Raw genomic sequence first — 15,428 nt, 5'->3', positions numbered from 1 at the left:
GGGGGTGGGGGGGGGGGGGGGGGGGGGGGGGGGGGGGGGGGGGGGGGGGGGGGCAACAAGACAAACCTTACCTTATCTCACCTGATCTGCAGAGAAGATGATTGTTTTCTGCAGAGTCCTGACTCCTCTGCTACAGACCAGTGTTGGTTATCTGTTGGTTTTCCCTTCTGTCTTCAGCAGCAGATACTCCTCTCACTGACTGCTCACACAGCAGCAGGGTGTCAGGCAAAGGTGTCATGTGAAGTCCATGAGTTTGGCTTGTCAAGTCCTACAAGAGTATGCTTGAGCTTAGCATTTTTATTTCCATTTTGGTATTCATTCATGCATGCATGGACTTGTTTCTCTCCAAGATTTAACTTTGCTTCTGTTGCTAATAAAGTGCCAGTTTCAGCCAGGTATGAACTTGGACTTTGCTAACAGGGTGTTAAGGAACCAAGGTACTGCCAAGGAAATGTGACACATACAAGTTTTCCTAGTTTCAGTATCACACCCAGGTGTGATAAACTTCGCACAGTGTGTAGTTTAGACTTACCTAAGCAAGTGCCTCCAGTGTGATTCACCTCCTAGAAACAGCTCCTTGGGCTAACACTTGGCTTTCTTCATGCCAGAGTCCTTTATATAGGCATGTGCCTGTTCTCATCCTTCTAGTTAAAATTCAGAAAGTGAATCAATATTTAAAATTCAACTCAGTGATCTGCTTTTTTTGGTTTTGCTTCAGCTATGGCACCTGGACTTTAAAAAAAAAAAAAGTAGGTATAGAGTGTGGCTTTGGATCCCCTGGAAATGGAAGGGGTTTAAACTTTATAAGGGTAGAAAACACAATGATCTTGAAAGGTAAGTCAGTGCTGCTGGGCAAGGGAAGGTCAGACCACCGAACGCTGTGACCAAACAATTAAACAACAGGACAGAGATGAATACCCATGGCGGATTCCTTGGTTCCTTGCACACTGCTTTCAGACAGCAATGGAAGCCAGTGTGTGAATGCAGAGGAGCCATATTTTAACCTCTGCTTATTTCTAACTCTCATATATTCTCAGTCCAGCTGTAATAGTCTCAGATAAAGATAATAAAGTAATAATAAAGATAATAAGCTCAATACAAAATACCCATGGCGGATTCCTTGGTTCCTTGCACACTGCTTTCAGACAGCAATGGAAGCCAGTGTGTGAATGCGGGGGAGCCATATTTTAACCTCTGCTTATTTCTAACTCTCATATATTCTCAGTCCAGCTGTAATAGTCTCAGATAAAGATAATAAAGTAATAATAAAGATAATAAGCTCAATACAAAAAAATAAAAGCATGTAATACAAATAGATAAAAATTAAATAAATATTTAAAATTATTAAATGTAATGTAATATAGTAACATTGATATAGTGTATTAAGTATATGCAGATATAATGTATAATATAAACAGGTCATATATAAATAGATAAAATATATAAATATATATTAAGATAAAAAATAATAAAAATCATAAACTCTAATAGTCTCAGTCCAGTCCAACTGACTGGGTTTTTGAGCCAGAACTGTGCGTCCAACACCTTCACATGTCCTTATCAAAATCAGAAAGGGCAAAAGCAAGGGTAAGCCCTTTTGATTCATTTCTAACAGCTGCAGTAACGTACATTGTTGCAGTAACAAAGCTGGACCGCTGGTGAGCATCAAAATGCATTTAAAGGTCCTGCACCTAAACTCTCTCCATTAATTTAATCATAATCACTGAACAAGGCTTATTGCTCCTTGAAAATATAGCTGAATAGGGCACCACCAGACCACACAAAGTGGGGATGATGCCCTTTGAAGAGGCCACCACAAGGAATGGAAGAATGAAGAGATACCCACGTGTACGGGGTGCCAGACCTCACCCTCTCGCTCAGTCCCTTCTTCAATAAAAAGCTTTTGTCAGGGTACTCCCTTTACATCCATTTTGGTCTAGGATTCCTATCGCAAAATTAAATCAAACTCCTGAAAGTCAATGAATGATAACAAAGTCAGAGTAATGAGGTCTTTTCAGCAAGAAGGCTTACTGGCCTACACATTGGTGTAGCAAGCTCCTAGGGTTCACTTGCAAGATACTGTTATTTGTAATAGGGCAAGGACACCCAGCTCATGAACAATTTTCTCCAGGATTAGACAGGACGCAACTCACAAGAGTATAAGCACAAACTAACATATTCATCTAGTTATTCACACAGAAAGCATGGCAGACCACTCCAGCTGCTTCTGACTAAATCATCAGTGCTTTTTTATGGGTTTTTTTTCTGGGGGACGGAGAGCATTATTTTCAAACAAATTTATGGCTGGGGTCTTCCAAAGCATATTACCAGTCATGTGTCCTGCCCTCAGTGCTTCTTGACCACTGTAATTCATACTGAACATCTATCTCTTTGGAGGACTACTTACACAAGCCTAATTTAAGGCCACGTAAAACTTCCCTGTCTTAAGAGATCATTTTCTTGCAAGTCATTTCCAAAATTAAGAGGGTTTGATCTTTGCTTAATTTGTTGAAAGTTCTCTTAATAACCTCTCCTAATAGCCCACAAAGATGATTTTCATTTAGGCCTCAAACTCCATGTAAGGTCTGATACGTGGGGATTTTTATTTTGGTCTCAGCCTTTTGCTGTTTGGGGCCCATCATAACAAATCTCTATTTTCAGCTGAGACCTTCCATTCCAGTCTGCCTCAGCTCACTGTGCTGCTCCACGTCTGCTGTGGCTGCAATGCTGCATGCCAGGCTTTCATCACGTGCTGCTTTTCCTGCCTCTCCTGCAAGCTGGCACCCAACAGGGAGATTTTTTTTTTGTCTTGGCAGAATTTCTTTACTGAGTCAAGGCTTTCCACAGACAAAAACCACACGTTTTCTCCCCACCTCTTTCAATGAGTGGTGGTGTTTTGGTCTGGAAAAGAAAAGCCATGAACTCAGGCTTCATTCCTGTCACTTGATCCATCAGAAGGGCGACATGGATGTACCTTCACACCCACATTGTTAATCCCAGAGCGTGCAGCAACATAAACATGTACAAAAGCTATCTCCCCCTAGCCTTTGATCTCCCTGTACCCACAAAATCTATGTCTCAGGGTGGGGGGGAATGTTTATTCGCCCAGACTTTCAGTTGATGACTTTACTAATTCATTTGCTTGTCCAGTTTCCCAGACACTGTTTCTCAGACCAGGACCCCAACGCCACAGCTCATCACTGAGTGATAGTAAATAGCACAGAAAGAAATGTCTCTGAACAAGCAATTTTGATACAAAGCAAGATAGAAACAGGTTTTTTTCCCTTTGCTGTGTGACCTTCAACCCTTAGAGCTATCTATGCCTGTTGTTACACTCTATTGATTGTCCTTCAGATATGCAAGCTGATCTGTTATGGTTCATTTAACCATCCTATTTACTTGCTTCCCTTCAAGGTCACGAGATAAACTTGTATCCAGCTGCATGCTGAATCCCTGAAAGGCCGATGGATAGTTTTCCCACATAACAGAGTCCCCTGCTGTCCAGTGACCTAAATAATTGACCTCCCCCATCCAAAACTTTAACAGTATGTTTCTTATGGGCGGCTTGCTAACAGAGCTGCAGTTTTTGGTATCTATTACTGTGTCTGAAGCAAAAGAAGATTCCAGCATTAATGGCAGGACCACATTAGTCCTGCTTCCACAGGTGGCTATGCCCTTCACTAAAGGCTGTGAGATGCAAGTCTGCTTTGATGCTACAGAAGCCGCATCTCAGCCAGCATTTTGACACAACCGTCTGTTTTATCAAGGGGTTATTGCAGAGCCTGCTGGTAGCATTTGATACCCATGATTTCTCATGATTTCTCATGATTTAAAGGCACACCTAAAAAACCTGAACTGGTTTAGGTCTCCCAGTTTGGACTTCACACACCCCTGCGGTTGGAGAAACTTTGCACGCTGGCAGTGAACCCTGTAGGGCAGCCATGAACTTCTGTTCATTAGTTTCCACTAGTTACATTTACAGACACTTTGCTGGATAGAGCAGATCTGCAATATTGAGGTAAATGTGGCTTTATCAACTTCAGCGAGAAAAAGGACACCTATTAGCAGTCTCAGGAAGGTGGAGGATAGGAGACAGGTTGAGTATGGGCATGGCTGTTGCTAACCCAAAAGCTTCACCTCCTGCGCACACATACCTTGCTTTCACCACAAGCAGTGCCAGAGGCTGTTTGTGGTGCTAAGCACCTGGAGCACTTTAAGGCTTGGCCAATGGGTTCTGCCCTCCTCCTCCCAAAAACACATTTTCTGCAGTAATACCCTGTACACCCTCTCCAGCATTAACAAAATTAACTTACCTGCTTTGAGAGCCACTTTGCATCTCTAAGCACAGCACAGGCTGGGCACAGCTCCTGAGCTACGTGTACTGCAGCACACCGATGCACCCACAGGGGTGCCGGCTGTCCCGGGCACAGCCGAGGGGAAGGGAGGGCTGGTTTGCAAATGGGGTAAGAGACAGGGCAAGTGACAAAGGACAAATTTGCTTTCCTCTAAGACTCTCAAAAGCCCATTTGAGGCTCTCCCACTAAGGGCAACCCCAAACAAGCAACGTAGGAACAACACATCTGCAAAGTAAATATCCACTCCCTCAAAGGCCTAATTCTGCTCCACTTGCCTCTCCACAGCCCCTACAGATAGGATTGCCTGCTGCTGAATTATTATTTTATAGGCAGCTGAGTCTTCATAAACACTGCCAAGCCAGAGGAGGTGTGGATAGAGGCCTGCCGCCGCCCTCTGAAGGCATCACTGGCTCTGCAGGTGAATCAGCTAATCATGACAATTAGGAAAAAAAAAAGATGGGGTGCAGATCTCAACCAATTTCCACTCCACATTGTAAACCCCAAGCAAAGGAGGATGGCAATAAGGATGCAGACAGCCAGTGGATTAGATTAAGCATTGGGGAAAGTAAAAGAAATAAGCTTTTGAAGATGGGCTTTTTTGTTTCTTTGGCTGACAAGCGTGGGTGTCTTTTTCACATCAGCTAATACATTTTAATAAGCTAGGAGGGGGCTCGTGACAAATGCTGTCAGGCCTCATTTACTTTGGCATTTATTTTCATTTCAAAGAGCTGGACTTTTCAAGACTAAGGGACACTTTCTTTGATGGGGGAATGACTAGATGGTAGTAGCTGCTTTTTGCCACAGTGCTGTTAAGGACGAGCCACTGCTTTTAACCAGGACTATGGGTGCAGTGGGCAGCATGCCTCCAGTCTGCCTCTGGGCTTTCAGGGAAGAAAGATGTCTGACATTTAAGAGCCAGAAGAGAGACTGATGATCTCCAGTGCCCGGCTGAACGGAGGAGCTCCATCTGCACTACCAAATGCAGTGGTGCTTAGCATGTAATAGCTGCCCACCACTGTATTCTGAGAAAAAACTGAGGGGAAAAATCACAAGAAATCCCCTCCTCTTTCCCCTCCCCAGCACTCATTCAAACTTGTAAAGAAGAGTCATTCTGAATCCCTGAGATTCAAAGTCCCAAATGCACATCAGAGCTCCCCTCCCATCCCCACCAAAGGAAAAAAAAAAAGCATTAGAGCAGGGTATTTCTTGTAAATATAGTGCATATACCACCTAAGGGGGACTTTTCATATGTACCGTCAGTCCCCTCCTTCAGAACAGCCTCTCCCACCCTCTCACCTCTTTTATCCAACCACACAGCAACTAAATGATAATTCATTGGCCTGAGATGAGCCCCAAGAAAGACAGCAGGTTTAGCACCTGTAATAGTGAAGCTGCCCCTTAGAAACAGAGATGCAGGAGACAAGGGAGGGCTTCTTGTTTCTGCTCCAAGAACCATTGATATATGTTAGTTGATAAGCGTTTAGTGTGAAGTGGATGAAAAACCCACAGTGGAAAAGAAGGCTTGCTTACTGATAATGGGTGTAAATCAGTCTAAGAGGCCTACAGGGTAGGTGATGTATGGCACAGATGCTGTCGTTTCTCAGTGACATTTAATATATATAAATTCTGTTACTTTCCAGGTAGTTCTGGTGCAGTACTGACTTGAACCCTGAGCATCTCATAACTGGCCTGTCTGCTCTTTGAGGAGCCCAAGCAATTCTCACAGAACTCACACTTTTGGGTTAAAAAAACCCCACTAATTTCCAATTATGATAGCACCGCAGAAAACTCCTGGCTGTGAGCCAATGCAGCTGTCTTCATAAATTTTTAGATCAGAAAGAATGATTCTGTGACTCCAATCTATTTTCCAATGTAACAGAGGTTGTTACTGCACAGTCTATAATAATTATGCCACAAGAAATATGACCTAGCTCTTGGCATAAGTGGGAGTTAGCTCTGAAGCCTAATGACAGACACTTCAAATGGCGGCTCCCTAAATATAGCTACTGCAAAGCGGCTCTGTACTATGGTGGGAGTTTAGGGTAGGCGAGACCCTTCAAGCCATTGTATTTCTGGGGTTTTTTTAAGGAGTTTGCTTTCCTTTTGCTTATTGAAAAGTCTGATGACCCAACTATAATTAAGCCTCTACCCCACCTTCTGTTATACCAATTATCTGGGAAAAGATTAATCTAGTCAGCTATTTCCTTTACCTGCATATATTTCTTCTTCATCGCCCTCTCACATACGTTCTCCCATACAGATGTGTCTCCTACATGCACACCCGTTATTTGTGGCCCAGAAAGTGTGTTGGCCATACACAACTAGCAACTACTGATTAATAATGACAATTTCCAGTTCACTTATTTCCTCACTGGAATTGCTATTTCTCTTTATCATTTGGACTGGAAAAATGCAGCCCAAACTACTAATACACCCTGAGCTGCCACTCCTTGTGTACTTAGGACAGCTTTCACTAGACCTGGAGAAGTGCTTGGGGCAGGATTCGTCCCCTGGAAGGGATGAACTTACACATAGGGGAGACGTTAACTGGCTCAATTATACAGCACTTGCTCTCCCAGGTGGGAATAACGGTTGGATGTAACTAACATGGGTACTCAAGGTATCTTCAGGTGCAAGTAATGAATGAAGGGCAGCCAATTCTCAGGTGGAAAGTGGCAGCTATTCTACCGCATGCAATTTTGAGCACCATATTAATGAGAATGTGCTGTTCCTTTGCTGCTAACCTGCTTTAAAAGCTGGTATTTCTATTTTGAAGCTTTTGTTTATTTAGTTAAGTGCTTAGTGCCCTCACTGGGAGCTGTTGGGATAGCAAGGGGGACAGTAAGCACTCTCCAAATGGGTGGATAAGTAACAAAATTGCATTTAAGCTGTTGTCATGCTGCCAGATCTGCCCTCCACATTTGAAAAATGAATAGGATGACTAATTATCTCCTCTGCTCAGGGAGATACCAAATACTAGCCATGCTCTTCCTACTTTGAATTAAGAGAAAAATTTGCGGTGACTTTCCTATAGACCTGGAGTATTTGTAAGCGAGAAACAAGCTGACTGCAGGATGAATTTCCAGGTCACGTCCCCCTGGGAAACTCCCTAGACACCGTGGGGTATCCGTGCCAGGGTAAATCTTGCTTTCTCACCTGCTTTCCTGAACTCCGCCGCCAGGCTGCTCCATGCAGGAAGTGGTGCTGGCTCTGCAGAGACCCGTCCTGCATGGGGAAGCGGGCAGCTGGGGAGCGTAGACAGCCCCCCCACCTCTTTCGGGAGTTTAGACGCATGATTCGTGGCTCAATATAACATGCGCATTTCTTTCAGGAGTGGGTGGTTTACCACAAAGGGCAGGCTAACAGGAGGATGTGCTCTCCCAGCCTCCTCCACAGCCTGTTGAAGACATGCCACTGACCAAACTGCATGGGAGATTTGCAGGGCTATGGAAAGGGCCTGACTCTGGGTCGGTGAGTCAGGTCTCTGCCCCGGCCTCATGGCATGGATAGGTGCCTCCTGCACTAAAATCACTGGATAAAACACAATCACTCGCTTCTGCTGGCTGCAGTTTCCACAGCTGAATAGATCTTTATCTGCCTCTAAATTTTAGTTGTGAATGAGGAGAGGAGCTCACTTTCACTTGTATAGCACCAATACTTAAAAATCGCCCTTCTTCAGCCTTTCCCAAGTATGAGAAAGACCCATAGAGAGTGTGAGTGTCACAGCAGGGCCCTGCCTGCAGCCCTCTGCACAGGCAGCATCTTTAGCTCTTAGCACAGAACTTGCAATTGCACCCTAACTTGGTGCAAGTTGGTGTCATCAACTTTGGCTGAGTTTCTACACCACTCAACTCCCCTTTCTCTCACTGGAACCTCCCCACACACAATACGAGGTGTGTGCCTGGCCCAGGAGCCCTGCTGCTGGCACAGGGAAGGAGCCAGGTTGGGAAGGAACAGGGAATCCAGTTAGGGAAACTGGCTACTCTGGGTCTACAGCAGAATTAAGAAGTTCATATAAGTAAGTACACCACAAACACCACAATTTGTCCCTCACTAGACACTCAGTTTCTGCTCTCTGGGACACACCGGCTGCCTGTAAGAGCCAAGCATTTTCAGCTTGTAGACTCAGGGCTGTAAGCATCAAAAGACCATTCCTTCCAGGGGAACCCATTGCCACTCAGACCTAAAAAGAAAGAGCAATACCCTACCTCAGCATCAACCCAAACCCTGCAGTGCTCCCCCTGCTGCCACCAGTGCCAGAACCAAGATGTACTGCATTCCTTCAGATAGAAGAAACAAAAAATTAACCAGGTTGCTGCCCACCCAGCTGGGAACTGAAGAAGCTCTGCTTGCTGGCAATAAAAATGTGTTGCTTGCCTATGAGGGATGTCAGGAAAAAGGCCAGTTGTACTAAGAATAGCTTTCTGCTGAGGCCCCCTCAGAAAGTTTATGACGGAATTGTACAGACACGGAGAATAAATCACTTACCTTAAGAAGAGGAGACAGAGTAAAAAGACAAGACAAATTCGGTGTGATGGGAAGTGACTCAGTCTAGGTAATTACCCAGTTAGAAGGTAACAGACAGACTTTGGGACATGGTGAGAGAAATCCCTTCTTTCCATTCTGACAGCTCTTCCAGGAGGTTTTCTCAAATGGATGACCATGAGGGTAGAAAAGACCTGCCCTGTGCCCCTGTCACGGCTGTGTGACATGGTGAGCAGCAAAGAAGTATAACCCCAGACCAGAACCCTGTATCCAAAATGCAAGTGTTTCTCATGCCGCAGCTCTGGCTCGGGGACAGTCTTTGCTCTTCACTTCCAGGGGACTGAGCCTCTGCAGGCTGAGAGAATCCTCAGCAGAGAGCGGCCATTCAGCGCTGCCCCCCAGGTCTGCCCCCATGGCCCTTCGGTGCCAGCCTCGCACTGCTGTCATGGCAGCCACAGGGCGCAGCTTTCCAACCACTTCCAGGTTCACCCAATCTGCCTCTAACAGGTATGGGCCTGCAGAGGCTTGTGCATCTCACATGGCTGTAAAAGTGGTGCTCATGACCAGACCCTCAAGTGTGGTTTACAGAACAAGTTTTGTTTACTTCAGTTTACAAAGTAAAGCCACCAGCTTTAATTCTCCCTAAAACCCAAAACAACTGGGGAGGTGCATGACTCAGAGTGGCTTGGTGCAAATTTTTGCAAAGTAACAGATGCAAAAATCAAAATAATTCAAATATTACATACATGTAAAACAAAAGAAATTCAAGTTAAAACCAGAACTGGATTCTTATTAGCCCTAGAGATGATCCAAGAATATGTCAGGAAATAAATAAATCATTCTAATTTTCACCATTAAAGAGGGCACTGCTCACTAATCCAAATGGTTTGCGTATTTACAGAAGGCAGATGGGTTAGAGGAGAAATAGAAAGAAGAAAAGCATTCATAAGAGTGAACTGAAATGCTGCAGGGTGATCGCTTCCCCACATGTCCCGCTGTGACTAAAAGAAGGCTTTAAATCACTGCAAGGGGCCAAAGAAATTCCTTTTGAGCAGGATGCCGTCATCTGCCCCATGCTAGAGGGACTGTGCCAAGGTTAAGACCAGCATGGTCTACTAGGTTTGGCTGTCACCACAGAGACTCTGAAGCTCCACCACAATCCATGACCACCCTGGGGCAGATGACAACAAATAAGTTGGCCTGGTCAGTCCATTTTATGAATAGAAGGGCAATTTATCCTAGAAGCTATCTGAAGGGAAGATTGCTTAAAGCCACATCTTCCTGGCCTCCGCTGGACATGTTCTTCAACATGTAAGCACAGCTGGTGATCAAAACACTTGGCATTTCCACAAAGGCCAATAGCTAGGGTGCCTTAGGTGACTGCAAGAAAAAGCAGGCCCTTTCAAGTATCTCTTTCAACATTTGCAAACCACAGGAGACAAAGCAACACCCTCATTTACAAAAGCAGTGTGACTTGTGCTCATCACTGGTGTTTCTGATGCTTTGTTACCAAATAATAACCTGCTTTCTTTTTGCTGCACATGCTACTAAGGCCAAATCCTGAGAGGTCGGAGCTGTACTTTCGGTGCAGCCAGTGGAGCGAAGATGCTTGATGCCCAACAGAAGCAGGGCAAATTCTGCAGTTAATGTCATAGCATGCAAAAAAACATCCTGAAGGCTCATCCTAACCTTCTGTTTCCTTGTCAAGACAGATTTATTTACAGTCAATACCACAGGGACTAGATTTGAGTGGCAGTGGTGTTATATCCATATTTTTAATGGGATGTGACATTTAAGGCAGCATTTCAGTTCACCTCTAAGCCTGTAATTACACTTGCAAATCTGCTTAGCAAGACATCAGCAGAGTATCCTAGGGGACTGCTCGAACAGATTGGTTCTGTTCCCATAGAAGCAGCATTTGAGTACCAAGTGATGCTACAAAGCAGACACTGCAGACTGCAGTGCCTGACACAGACACTTGCAAACTGGACCCACTCCTAATCTTCAAAATAAAAACAAAAACAAAGACTGCAAAGAGCCCTTGCTTTATCTTAAAAGCAATGCTGCGCTGAGTCAGATACCACTGGAGGTCAGGAGCACTTCATGAATACACCACCGAGACAGGACTCCTTTCTATACCCTGCTGGTTATATCTTTGGTTTCACAAAATCTGCAAGTGCTAAAAGTACCAGACCAGCCCAAGGATGAAATCCTGTTTGTTATCTCCTGGTCTGGAATCATGATGACCCAGTGCTGAGAAGCACCTTTAAGTCTCCTGCACAAGTGCAGACTCCTTCCGAAAGGAATCCATTTAGATTTCTCCTTTCATTGTAGCCCTACCACCACTGAAATTTTGAGAGCAAATTGATGCCAAATGCCAGGATGCTCAGGACTATATTTTGCCCACAATTTACATACCCACCCCTCCTCTGCACCCAATTTACACCACCACCCCCAAAGACATGACTGGAATCAAATAAAGTACATATGAAGTACTCAGCTGGGACTCCATGTATACTCAGTTCTCTTCAGGTCTGGAGAAAAAAAAAGTCTGATTTGTTCGGATTTGGACTTTTCATCCATGCCCATGGGAGGCAAAGTGAAGGATCTCCTTCTCTCACAAGCCACCTGAGCAGATTTTTCTGCAGGATGCAAATGGTTTCATCCCTGAGTTCAGCTCTAAAAGAGAAAAATGCAGTCCTCAGCCATCACCACCCTAGCACCAGAAGCAAAGAGAACATTTAGCACAGAGCTCTCTGCTGCAGGAACAAAGAGCATACAAGGAGCACAAAGCTAGGAAAGATGGAGAAAAGCAGAAAGAGGCTAATTTGTATCATACCAAAGAAACAGAAGAAAACCTGAGGCCAAAGGGTTTGGACTAGTAGAGGAAGAACGCTTACAGAAGGTAGACTGCGCTGTTCAACAACGAAACCTTTGCAGCCCTCAGTGCTCATTTGGGAGCAGCCTGGTACCTCCATCAACAATGATCCCAGGCAGGCAAGAAAAAAAAAACTAGAGAGCATTCCCAAAGACGCATAAGATCCCTCAAGGCCATTTCAATTACATGAGCAAAACTCGAATTTTTCTCTTTTTTCCCAGCAGGGACGACACAACACTTTGTCCAGCTTAGTGCATACAGTTCTCCTCTCCTCAGCAAGACTTCTTCTAGCTGACTGATGTGCAGTTCAGCTCTGCAGGGTCCTGCCTACCTTCTGCCATGACTCCCTCTGGCCCATCGGCAATATTGGGCTCACTGGAGCACTGCCTGTGGCTAAAACTGGGCTGCAGGAGAAGGCATTTGTCGGTACTGTCTGACTCCTCAATCACCATTCCTGTGTGCATCATGGAGGCCATTGCCAGGAGCTGAATATCTGAGTGAGCATTGGCAACAGTGTGGCGACGGATGCTACCACATTTTTCCAGGTAAGCCTCACCCTCCTGCTCTGTCAGTGGGGTCAGGGCCATCTCGCTGGGCTGCCGGCTCGTCACCACGTGAGATGAATAATTCAGTACACCAGTCTTAGGACGGGATCTGGAGTACCGTCTCTCTGGAAGAGAAAAAGGAAGCAGGAATGGTCAATAGGGCACAGACAAAGCATTGCCCAAACTGCTAGGCTGGCCTCAGGGAACAGAGAGGACTCGGCGTGCAGCCACAGAGTGTCCCACCTCATTACCACCAGGGAACAGTCAGATGCTCATTAGTTCATACTGCTGGGGGTATGGAAAAGAGGTCTGCCTCTCCCCTGGTAAGGAGACACCTCCCATCCTGCTGTAAGGCAACGGTGCTGCTGCCTGTGAGAGAAGTGAGCCAAAAAGTAACAAGTGCAGCAAAGGGACTTTCTTCAGCATTCTGATGGTCTCGTCGCTTACCCAGGGGTTGAGGACTGAGTAGGAGCTCTCATGTGCAGGTTCACTAAAATCAGTGATGCTAAAGTGGCACAAGTCCCCAAAGAAGCATTCAGAGAGGACCCGAGTTGCCATCCCTTCCTCTGGAAAATTCCTCTCAGGAGACGCTGTTAGCTGGTGTCAACATGAAATTCCTGATGCTTACATTGCACTGCCTCTCCAGCTGCCTAGGGAAAGGCAGTTCTGCTAGCAGTATCCCACCGTATTTTTTAAAGATTATGCAAGAAAAAGAACATTTCATCCACTTTAAAACATGTCTGGTTTTGGGGCTAGACACTGAAAACACCTAACAGTGCACAGCAACAGCCCACAACAACCCAGGGGGAAAGGTGCAGAAAAGGAAGGCAGTACTTGCAGAGCACGGGTGAAGGCAGTGACAGAATTGATGGGTGCAGGGTCTATGATCTGCTCAGCAAAAACATTAAGGGGGAAAAATGCCTGGTTTAAAACTCAAACCCAAGGCACAGTCCCCAGCCCAGTATCATGAAGCACCATTTCAATTCTGACACTACAAGCTTTAAGAAAAGCAGGGGTCTGAATTTGTGCCTTGGCTCGCTGTAATTCACTCCCCTAGCAGGCTGAATCAGACAGTATTACTTTTCACCTGCTGTCTTTCACCGCTGTGCAGCATTGCCATGTGGTGTTAAACACCTCATGTGGTCTATCCCCGAAGCAGCTGATAAAGCTAATCCCTCTGTCTCTCTGTTTCTCACCAACTTCCTTGAAGTGCAGGGTCTTATTTCATAAGGTCGGAAGCCTTTAAACCATATAAAATACTTCCACCAAGACTTCAGAGCATAAGAGAGAGAGTAACAAAATGCAAAGCAAAACACTCGTCACTGAAGGTTATAAAAGAGTTTTGGAAGCTTGCATCAGGAAGCAGAAAACAAACTCTGTATTGTTGCAGGAAGGAATGGATGAGCAGCCAAAACTCCATCACTGGCAGCAGCCAAGCTATGACAACACTTCACCCCAGTGCTGCAGTAATACATTCATTAAAAACAGTTCATTTTGTGCTTAAGACTATGTGCAAATAATTTTTGAGGTTAGTTATGTTAAATATACTCTTTAGGTGTCATCTGCAGCTCAAGCCACAGCAAGCTGTAATGTTGGAGGGCATTGGGAAAAAGTAATTTAAGGTGGGAGCCACACAAGCATCCTTCCACTCTGCACCCCTCCTTGCAGCTCCATTGGCAGCGGCAGGCAGGGCAGCAGCAGGCGAGCATCCTAGCACAGCACTGGCACCACCAAACCCTGTGCACTGCATTAGCATTCTGCTGCTGCCCATGCCTGGAAAGTTACCCTGGCATAGACAAGACCGAAATAACACTGGTGTCATTAGCAGTAGCTGCTTCTCCACCTTCACCAGTACTTATCAGGGCTTCTTCATTTCTGACTTCTGTGAACAAAGTGAAGTACTGATACCAAAAGAGAGAAGCCAGTGGTGGGGACAGTTATATACTTGCAACGTGACCGACCCAGGCTGAGATCTTTAAATGCATTTAGGTGCCCATCTCCTGTCAACATTAGGAAGTCAGACACCTTTAAGAGCTGTTTAGTTCTTGGGCTGAGAGGAGAAAGAGCTCAGTAGCCTCTTGAGGTAATGGTTCATTGCACTACCCCCATCCCATGATTTAATATTTACATTATTTCTATCCTGCAGTGGCTTCAGCTATGCAGAGATGTCTTCGTTAACTAGAGAGGTCTGAGGAGATTAAACTGAACTGAGCTGTGCAAAATGCTGCCAATTTTCCAGACTCCACAGCTGCAGATTTTGTAGGCAAGGGCTGAATCTTTGTTCTTCTCTGTTCCTATACAACACATTGAAAATTAAAACATGCTTCATTTAAACAGGGACAGCTTGCAGCCCTTCCCAAAAAGCCAGGATACACAGGAAAAAGAAAAATCATGGCCATGGCCTGATGTTCACTTAATAGATAAGTAAAAATATTTCTGTGAAAAAAAAGTGCCAGTTTTGTCCATAAACTTTTAGTGCTGCTGAAAGAGCCAAGCCTGATGACCTGAGAGATTAAAATCCACTAAGAGCAAGCATAATATAGGAAGAAATAATATAAAATTATTCCTGCCCAGCCTGGTGACCCTGCCTTCACATAAACTGGCAAAGAGATCCTGAGATCCCTCTCTGTCATGTCCTTGGCTGCTGTGGTAAAATGGTCAACTAGTATCATTCGTTACATCAACTACTGTGGTAGTTTGCAATCCAGCCAGTCTGTATTCATCATTTCACAGGCTTATACATGATGTATGTACTTGTGTACATGTTTGCATAGGTGTGTACGTACACACACTCACTGACTAGCAGGCTGCAGAGAGCTGATGCACGTGCCAGTGTTTCAAAGTCTGACATCATTCAGATTTTGAATGTAATCAGAACCTGGATGGGGAGATTGTAAAAACCTGCTGGTATCGAAGGAAACACAGACAGTAATTCAGAAGACCACACTCTTCCCCTCAGACCTGTATCAGCATAGAAACAGGAGCATTGCACAGCCTCCTGTGTGCAAAAATAAAGCAAAGGTCCTGAGTTTAACTATACTGAAGTAACTACTGTAACCCAGACACCCTGCAATGAGCTGAGCCCAGAATTGAGCAGAGGTTGCAAACCCACCCAGGAATCTGGATGGACACGCAGGCGTGCTGGGGGGCGGCTTGTGCTGCCGC

The 15,428-nt window shown here is 45.1% G+C and overlaps 1 protein-coding gene across 1 annotated transcript in view; it reads right to left on the bottom strand.

Annotated features, from left to right (window-relative positions):
* Window positions 1-15,428, bottom strand: part of PRR5L (proline rich 5 like) — a 57,854-nt gene that overhangs the window by 1,182 nt on the left and 41,244 nt on the right. Inside the window, exons 9-10 of the mRNA XM_009282455.1 lie at window positions 12,050-12,388; window positions 72-268 (exon numbers count right to left, since the gene is read on the bottom strand). Of these exons, the coding sequence (XP_009280730.1) occupies window positions 222-268; window positions 12,050-12,388 (386 nt within the window). The 3' untranslated portion in view covers window positions 72-221. The remainder of the gene's footprint in view (window positions 1-71; window positions 269-12,049; window positions 12,389-15,428) is intronic.

This window comes from Aptenodytes forsteri, unplaced genomic scaffold, assembly GCF_000699145.1.
Source record: "Aptenodytes forsteri isolate BGI_AS27 unplaced genomic scaffold, ASM69914v1 Scaffold821, whole genome shotgun sequence".
Lineage (NCBI taxonomy): Eukaryota > Metazoa > Chordata > Aves > Sphenisciformes > Spheniscidae > Aptenodytes > Aptenodytes forsteri.
This window is presented reverse-complemented; position numbering and strand designations above follow the sequence as displayed.